Below are 9,492 nucleotides of genomic sequence, written 5' to 3' on the forward strand. Positions count from 1 at the left end.
TCAGCAACAGACAGTGCTGCAGTGCTTTATTATAATGAATCTAAGCTCAGCAAATAGCCATACACAGATAATATTATTGGTTTTTATGTTCTGACTGGACAGAGCAGGTGATATAGTATCTAATAAAGTTTCACACAGACAATGTTTTTTTAATTTCATTTTATAAATACTTTGTTTTTGTTGTAACGGTTGGGGGCTGTGTGTTTTTGAGTATGTCTTCTGCTTATAAACACAATATCTTAAGAACGCCTTGCTGAAATTTATTTCAATTTGGTATAAAATTGCTCAAGGATGTAGAAATTAGATCTTGGAGGTCACTGAGACTTCATGTTTATTTGAAATAATTAACTCCAGAAAACAATGTTCCAAGAATGGTGTTTCTTGTGAACGTTTCAAGAACACTTTGAGGGAATTGCTTAAAATTGATACTAAAGTTCTCTCTCTGATTGATCGATGGTCCAGGGTCAAGGGCCATGGTCACATCGGCCTTAGAAAACATATTGTTATCAATAGCTTCATTCATGAGCATGATATCTAAAAAAAAAAGCCTATAACAGAATTTCTCACATGCACTCAAAGATGGACTATTAAGCTCGCTAACCCTGAAGTTGTGTAGTTAAAGCTAAGTTTCTTGAGATACCCTCTGCCATGGGTCTCTGAAATTCCCCAGACCGCATATTAAGAACGCTGAAACTAAATTTACAGCAGCATAGAAATGAGTCTCTGTCCCTCTTTTACCACCAAAATTCAGACTATCCACAGAGACTCACTCATCCTCGTTAAAGGAAACACACCCCCCCTTCACCAGGCCGCTGGCTCTGTGTGTGTGTGTGTGTGTGTGTGTGTGTGTGTGTGTGTGTGTGTGTGTGTGTGTGTGTGTGTGTGTGTGTGTGTGTGCGTTGTTGGGGGGTAATTAAGGTAATTAGCTCAGGATATCAACATCGTCAACCATCTCCAGGCGAGAGACGGAGTCTATCAAAGGTTGGGATAAATAATGAAACACATAAAAAGCATTTCTCCCAGAGCGCCAGCTGCTAACTAAACTCATTCAGGTCACATTACAACCACAATAACAGCTTTCTTCTCCCTCTGTTGTCTTTTGAGTCTGTGAGTTTGTAAATGGCAAAATAAGGCATTATGATATCATAAAAGTTGGATGTTAGCATTTTGATTGTTGATTATTGCTCATGCCGTTTATTACGACAAATACACACAGCACACTCACAGCAGCTAACGTATAAACCTTCAATGTGCTGGAGCGCTTCTCCTGCTGTTACAGGACTAAGCTCATCAATCATGCTTTTCTCTATTTTCATCACTCACAATCAATCAGATCAACCGCCTAACCTCCCCTGACACACACACACGCCTGTTTGTGTTTATGTGTGCAGGAAAAGGCAGTAATCAGGTTAAACCTCTCAGCCCTCTTCCTTCGGCAGCGTCTGCCTAATCCAATCGCCTTCCAGTACACGCCTCACATGTGCTGGGTTGCCCTGGTAACCCATTCCCAGCCCCCTGGTATACAGATATACAGCCTCACAGCTCCGCACAGAGTGTGTTAACGCTGCTGCTGCTGCTGCTGTTGCTGCTGCTGCTGCTGCTGCTGCTGCTGGCAGGAAGAAACACTGGCTCCTATTCAATCCTTATCTGTTAAGTGAGCTAAACGGCCACGAAAACAAGAAGGTCTGAGAGGGAACAGCTGTAAAACGCAGAGCCTGTTATCACACAGCAAATAAATCTGTGTGTGGGGGCGGTGAGAATGTAAACCATTCCTTTGTTTTGGTTTCACGCAAGTCATAACACTGGGCAATAAATCAATATAAGACTTAGTATTTGAATTGGCAGCATGGAGAGATCTCTTTACAAATTACTCTGATAGTGTTTCCTAAGATGCACAAACAACACAAAACAACTTCACAGCTCTATCAGGCCAGAAAACTCCAACAGCAAAAGCGTGACACATTCATCTCAATGGAAAGGGTTTTCTAAATGGTTCACAGCACAAATCTGCAGTTCCTAAAGTGTCCACATAAGGGCTGGTTTCAGTAAATCCCCACAGGCTTACTTATTCACAATTGTAAGTTTAAAGCCTGGTACAAAATATATATACTTGATGCAGCCTTTTGAGGAAACTGCAATCACTTAAAGCCATAAATGTATTGGTCTGAAAGAATAGTATCATATGCCAGGACAGAACCTTTTATCCGTCCAATGCAGTTAACCAGAAGGTGACAATAACTGCAATATTAATCAATAACATTTAGCTAAAATGTCTAATTGATCCTTATAATACATTATTAAAATGCACTAATTTATTTATTTATAAACTTTAATAATTAATTACACTGGCTACCTATTTAAAAATGTATTTTGCATATATTTGCAAACATTGACATTTGTTCATCAGTAAATTTCTGTAAATATTCCTGATCTTCTTACAGGAACAGCAGGTTTCTGTTGAGTTGAACACTAGACACACCCTTTGTGATGAAAATGATCGGGTCTTCTGGTGCAGAGTGTGTGTGTAAGATGGTACACACATGTATGACCATATAAGACATTACTAGAATATACTGCAGGCTGGATGACTCACACTGAGCCGGCGTGTGAGGCCATGCCATTACAGTCACACTGACATACAGTACACACACGCACACTCGGAGATGGAACTGATGGAGTGCACATTCTGCTATAGCTGCCCTCCCATCATGCTGTGCGGGGTGATTGATGAGGGATGAGGTGGTGAGGGCTGCAGTATTTGCTCCTTTGTGCCACGTTTCCAAAGGAAGCAGATTCATAAACGTCGACGAATGAGCACTACACCAGCTGCATAATAAACCTGTAGATTTACATGCAAATCTGTTCATTTAGTTTAAGGTTCATGTACACATTCCACTCATGCAGAGTCACTACAAAACCAGCTAACACCAATTCAGCATCTGGAAAGTGAAACACTGATTTCACCAAACAGAAACCAGCAGTGTGAAGATGGCACCTCTAAACAAGTTTGCCTGAAACGCACAAATTCTCTCCAATATCAACCTTCAGATCCCTCAGTTCCGCCAGTGCTATATAAAGTCCTACACCTTTTTGGAGTCGATCGGTTTCACTATACTCTAAATATTCCAAAGCCAAAAGCACAACAAAATTCCTTTTTTATGTGTATCAACACGGCAAAGTAAAATCTTAAAAGTTGTGAAAAAACACCAAATGATTAACCAGTTTTCAATGAATCACTAAAATCAGGAACTTACTCATGATGGGAGTCCAGGAGTGGGGGGCAGGATGATGCCCGAGTAGGGCAGGGTTTTGGACAGGTGAGGTTATTCTCCGCTGGGTCTCTCCTAGAGGCACTCATGACCTGAGGAGGAAACCAGACAAAAACATGAAATCACTTCTGCACAGACAGAATACACTAAAGCCAGATAGTTAGTACACAATATTTATTATTTTACCTGATGTCCTCAGGCATTCATTAAAAATCTGAAGAATGGTGTCAAAGGAGTCACTTTCCCCTCCTGCATTTACACACCTGTGAAGCATACAGATCCCTTCCTTCTTTTAGAATTCTGCATCTTGCACCTTGACTGCACTGAGCGAGCTAACACATTGGTGTTGTGGATGAATGTGTAGACACAATCCTTGGAGTGACCCAGCTGTGTAACACTGTACTGATGTGTAATCAGATCACAACACTTGTTGTCAGTGATCTCCTGACTGGCCCTCCAGGGCAGATGTCCTCTTCCAGGCTCTCTCTGTATGTAGCAGGCAGCTGCACAATGTACAGTGATGTCCATTTTATCACACATTTCTGACAGCACACACTTATCAGTGGCCCTTTTGTCTTTAAAAATGCACTGTAATCAATAAAAACACTGAGTCCAAGTGGATGGACACATCCTCTTCACACACACATGTGGTAAACATTTGCACTGAGATAGAAATGAGAGGGTAAAAACAGGGTGAATTAACAGCTTTGAATGTGTGTGTGTTTGTAAGCATCCATCCGTCCAAATTGGCCTGGTCACTGGACTAAATAACAGTAATCTGATGACAGTATGCAGTAATAGTGGGTAATTTGATCACACTGCAGATGCTCGTGGGAGGTAGAGAGAGGGAGGGGGGTCTAAATGATGCAGGTGAAGCCCCCCCCTATGTTGCCATAAGTACTGCAGATGTGGAGAATCCAATATCCTCTGGGGGGCTACGAGCCAAACCAGCACAGGTCAGCAGAATGCACTAGCAGCAGAGCTGCAAAGTGTGCAGAGATTAATTCACACAACTGCCTTATGGAAATCACTGCCATTATCATCACAGCAGCCACTCTTCACATTGGACTGCGTCGCTTATACGCAGAAAATCTTTGCCTTCCGCAGATCTGAGTGTTTCTGACAAGGTGTCTAAGGAATTTTATCACACAAAGATTGTATTCTAACTTCTCTGTAAAACTCTTCTGTTTGTTTGGAAGCTGTGACAGACAGGAAGTGAGTGCTCACTGCTGGGCTTCACAGGCAGAAAGTCTTAGCTTCCAGACTGTGACTGTAGGATTAGAGCCACCATATGTTCACCTCTGGCCCCAAGCTGAGACACAAGGCCACTTATCCAGACCACAGCTAACAGAGCTGCAGCTACTTAAACAAACCATGAAGACAGGGTCTCACCTACAGAGGTTGAACCTGATTCTGAGGTCAGAAGGTCAGCTTTGGCAGAGAGTGCTTTAAGTGTAAGATCACAAACTGATTATCATAAGGTTACAGCACATGTTGGTAACAGGCAAGTACATTAAACAGGTTAAGATAGGTCAGATTTTTGCTAGCTTTGCTTTTTTACATACAAAAAGTAGAAAAGATGCCCTGTTATTGGATCCAATATTATCGTCAGAGCAGCAAAATGACATGTTTTGTTGTGTGTTGTAAACTCAGCAGCAGTAAGCGGTGTGTAACTGCTGTTATGACAGGTTAACAAGAAACTGCACAGGCCAGACCCTGCTGAAGTGAATTAACTATGAAACAGACAACAGAGTACCACAACAGGAAGCAGGCAGTCGGTGGCACATTTAGTCTTAATTTATTAGTATCAGTCTCCATATTGGCCAAACAGTGGTGTGTTTGTTGGACATTAGGTTAGCTGCATCTGTGGCAGGGGTCAGCAGCCAATGTAGTTTCTCTCTCTCTCACATACACACACAGGCCAGAGGGCAGCTCAGCATCTGGTGGCGAGTTGTGTGTTGCTGCTCTGAAGCTGGGCATTAAAAGAGAGAGCGGCGGTCTGAGCCAGCAGGGATCAGCAGCCAATAAAGACGGGCAGCAGCAGCTCGGTGCCAAGGCCTGGACGGCAGTGAGGGAATGCAGAAACCCAGCAAGTGTGTGTGTGTGTGGAGTCTACATCTGGTGTGTGGGTGAGCTGCCTGCCTTGTCAAGTCAGTCAAATTTGGCTGTGCTGTATTTTGAAATCCTTATCAAATTTCAGCTGACTTGCACAAAGCCCAAAAACTCTTCTGAAACCACAATATATTTTAACACTTTAACACAAATTTCCTTACCTAGTTTGGCGAGAACCAGGCTAGCTGTTGCAAACCTGACCCAGATCTTTGGAAACTGTGTACAGGACAGGCCCTTTCAAAGGACTACTTGGCAGCTGATTGGACAAACAAGCTGTCATTACCTGTCTATCACAAGCTAACCTAAACAAATCAGATCAACAGCATTACAGAATAGGAAACGCAGCAAGTCGCTGAGGATCTTTGAAAGCTACTATCCCCTCCACAGAGGATGGCAAAAATTAATTGAAACAACTTTAAACTATAGTTAGAGTTTTGTTTCCTGTCGTTTTTGGGAACTGCAGCTACCTGGTTATGCGATCACACCCACACAGAGGGTCAGGTATAAAATTTCAAACACAGAGACTCTCTGTACAAGGCTCAGAGACTTCAGTTAAGGCTCTGTTGCTATGTTACAGACATTCAGTCAGACAAAAACCTGCTCGAGTTTAGGGAAGCCACCTGATGCTGTGTGCAGCAGCCAGGCAAATAAACTGCCCTTTCAACAGGAAAACAGTCCCACTCATACACACACAGAGACACAGTGACGGATTCAATTGTTTCTGTAGAGGCACTACAGACGCTGTAGCAGACAGAAAGGGAAGAGAAGAAGGAGATGAACTAATCTGTGGTTGTTGACCCCGATGACTTCGAGGATTTTCCATTTCCTGCCTGTCACTGAGCCACAGATCCAACAGCAGAGATGCTGTGTTCTTAACTCAGGACAGACTCAAGTATCACATATTATAATAAAATATATAATACTTGTGATATCAGCATTGTTAAAGAAACATTTCACCCTCAAATAAAACTTGGTTCTGCTGTGAGCTGCTGTTTGGAAGTATTGATTGTAGAGGTATTGATTTCTGACATCCTCACACTTGTGTGAGACATTTTCACCTACTCCATATGATCCATGTGACTGACACACACAGGTTTCAGGTCCGCTAAGCCCACAGACTGATGTGAATATACATCGACTGCTGAAACATTTAGTGGAATAGTTATTCAAACCAAAACTTTCAGTTCCATCTTGTTTGTTACGGAAATTAGCTGCTTTTCTCTCTTTGAAATTTGTGTGGCCAGACAATATATTATTTAAAGTAGCTATGAACACTTTTTTTTTATTCTATTCTATATTTTATTGGTAGTTTATTTTATCATGTATATCTTTTCTAACTTAACTTTTTCTGTCTGTATCTGCTGTTGCAAAAACGCAATTTCCCCATTGTGGGACTAATAAAGGTATTCTTAATTCTTAATTAATTCTCTAAGTGTTGTGATCATCTAAAATGCCACACAGTGCAGCTATATAAAAGTCACAGGGTTTGGTGTAAAAAGGTCCAGTGGCGACTGTGATGTACACTAACCAGACCTTTAACCTCTAATGTGCTGCAGGACACTGAAACCCTGCAGCCTGTGCAGGCGATGCTTTCTGAGTGACGCCTGGTCTCTCTGAAAGTTTCATGAGATTAACGGTGTAGCTTCTGCAGGAGCAGGGTAAGTTTGTTTGCCTTTCCCAGGAATGTTAGTGCTACTTTCTGCCTTCTATCTGTACTTTGCATCAGAGCTGGGAAAGGGCTGATCCCAGAAAAGCCACGCAGCAGCAGCTGCAGTGACACAATGGCTCCAAATAAATGCTGATAAAGCGAATAGTCTGGAGCTGACACATCATGGCATGCTGTTCATTTCAGCATTTCAGGAACTCTCTTAAAGATAACAACAAATAAATAACAGAGTGTGCTCAGCTGATTACTGTCTTAGTTTGTGGCCGTTTAGTTTTCCTACAACAGCTCTGTAGGTGAAAAACATCTCTGGATCTTAAAAGCGATTTTATTCTGCTAGAAACACCTTGTGTTTTCACATTGTAAAGCCCCTGACTGCGTTAAGCCGCATTATCCTGAAGCGGGATAGGAAGGATTGAAATACACACCACTGTCAAGTCAGCTGCATTTACCTATGGACAATTCCTGCTAAAGTTTTCAAATTAAAAGTTTGTATAAATTCCTATTGACGTGCATAAGGTTTTTAATAGAAGAGCAGAAATCAGAATTATCACTTTCATCCAGTCACACTGCACACGTTTTGTGATAGTGGAAATAACACTAGATTTTTCAAGCATTAATATGGAATCTTTTTATATTTGTCACTAATTTCTAATAATACGATTTTTGCTGCATTTCTACAAGTGGCCTAATCACAGTGCTTTTTAAATGTTATATTGCTAAAACAGTCTGGCACTTTTATTTTGTAAGCAGCCTTGCTTTATTTCCGGTTTTAGCATCATTCAGAGTATTTTTACGGACCCCGTTGCTATCGTAACCGAATCCCGTGTTTCAGAGATATCATAAAGTTTATTTAAAACAATCGAAGCAAACCCACGTTTCAATCCACGCACATCATAGTCTTGTAGTGTAAACAACAGCTTCATTTAAACACTATGAATGCAGCAAAAACAGCTAGGGAGCTCATCAGAAATGACTGACAGCATCACACAGCCAATCAGAAGCTGCAGAAGTCGAGACTGGAGCCAATGGAAGGCCGTGATTGGTGCTCTGCCCGCATTGATTCCGTTGCGGGAGGCTTCCCGGGGAGGTTTCGATCACATCAACTACGCATCAATCAACCGGAAGTAAGCCGAAATTAAAGCCTTTAGACATCCAAAATAAAGTACCACACTCATACATAGAAGAGGGGTAAAAAAAAGAAGAAAAAAGTACAAGGCATCATTCAGAGCTTAATTTTAATTTTTAATTTTGACAGCGTGCTCTGCTAATCTCGATCCCTGTTGTGCTAAGGTTTATATACAATTCTTAACTAATACGAATTATAATATAATACATAATAGAATAATAATATTACCACAAACACCTAAATAAAGCAAACGAAATCTAGTCTGGTGTTTTTAACTGTCACTGTGTTACTATGTTTGCCCCCTTTGCCGCTGTAAGAGTGATAATTTTCCCACACTTGAGTAGAAATAAAACATTATCTTATTCCAAACTTTATATATATATATATATATTTGATCACCTAAGTTTGGTTTATTACGCTATGCACGTGTATAAGGTTTTATTTTGAAGGGTGATACCGGATGTTGTCTTTTTCTTCACCGCTAGCTCAACAGTGGGGGGTTTGGCTAGGTAGGCCTCGGTGAATACAAATAAGCACAAAGTTTACAATTATAAAACACAACATACCCTCGTTAATAAACGTAAACAACCGGAATAATTTTACACCAACGATTAACAAAGTCCCGGTAAAGCTCCGGCGCCATGTTCCACTTCACTTAGAAAAGCTACCGTTAGTGTGCTACCGTCATTCAGCCCGCAGTAACGCCACCGCCGCCGTGTTTCCCCCTGACAGATGCATTTCAGCGGCTCGACGAAGTTACCGAACAACAACACCGAGAGGCTCACCTTGCTCTCGGCTCGACTCGACGGGTCCTCCTCGTTTACATCCCTGCGGTTAAATCCGCGGCAGTGCCGGGGCAGAGAGCGTCCATGGTCCCATACCAGGAAGTCCGGAGCACTTCTCTCAAACTCCGTGTGGGAAAAAAGCCGAGCAGGATCCCAGCCAGGTAGAAATGCGCCGCCCGCCGGGCTGATCTGATCTCACCGGCTGGATGCAGCAGCTGCGGCTCAGGGCCACGCACGCACGCACACACACTCACGCACAGGTCCTACTGTGTGAGGTCAACAACAGGAACATTCCCGAGATTTATTGACTTCAAAAACTTGAAAGTGTCTTTATTATATTACATAATACGAAGACATTAATAAATCAAATAAAAATGAGGTAAACGTAAACACAATATATAACAAGGAATACAACTTTGAAAACTGTAATTCATCAAAAAACATTTGACTGTGGCGCTTTAAAAATATAGCCTATTAATTAGATTCAATTTACTGAGATATATACTATAAAAAATCATAAATGTTGGCTCTGTT

The 9,492-nt window shown here is 41.6% G+C and overlaps 1 protein-coding gene across 1 annotated transcript in view; it reads right to left on the bottom strand.

The window, feature by feature from the left end:
* usp6nl (USP6 N-terminal like) overlaps nt 1–9,138 on the bottom strand; it is a 55,317-nt gene extending 46,179 nt beyond the window's left edge. The window contains exons 1-2 of the mRNA XM_028399164.1: nt 8,959–9,138; nt 3,255–3,361 (exon numbers count right to left, since the gene is read on the bottom strand). Of these exons, the coding sequence (XP_028254965.1) occupies nt 3,255–3,258 (4 nt within the window). The 5' untranslated portion in view covers nt 3,259–3,361; nt 8,959–9,138. The remainder of the gene's footprint in view (nt 1–3,254; nt 3,362–8,958) is intronic.
* Between the last annotated feature and the right edge of the window lie 354 nt (nt 9,139–9,492).

The sequence above is a fragment of the Parambassis ranga genome, chromosome 2, assembly GCF_900634625.1.
Source record: "Parambassis ranga chromosome 2, fParRan2.1, whole genome shotgun sequence".
NCBI lineage: Eukaryota > Metazoa > Chordata > Actinopteri > Ambassidae > Parambassis > Parambassis ranga.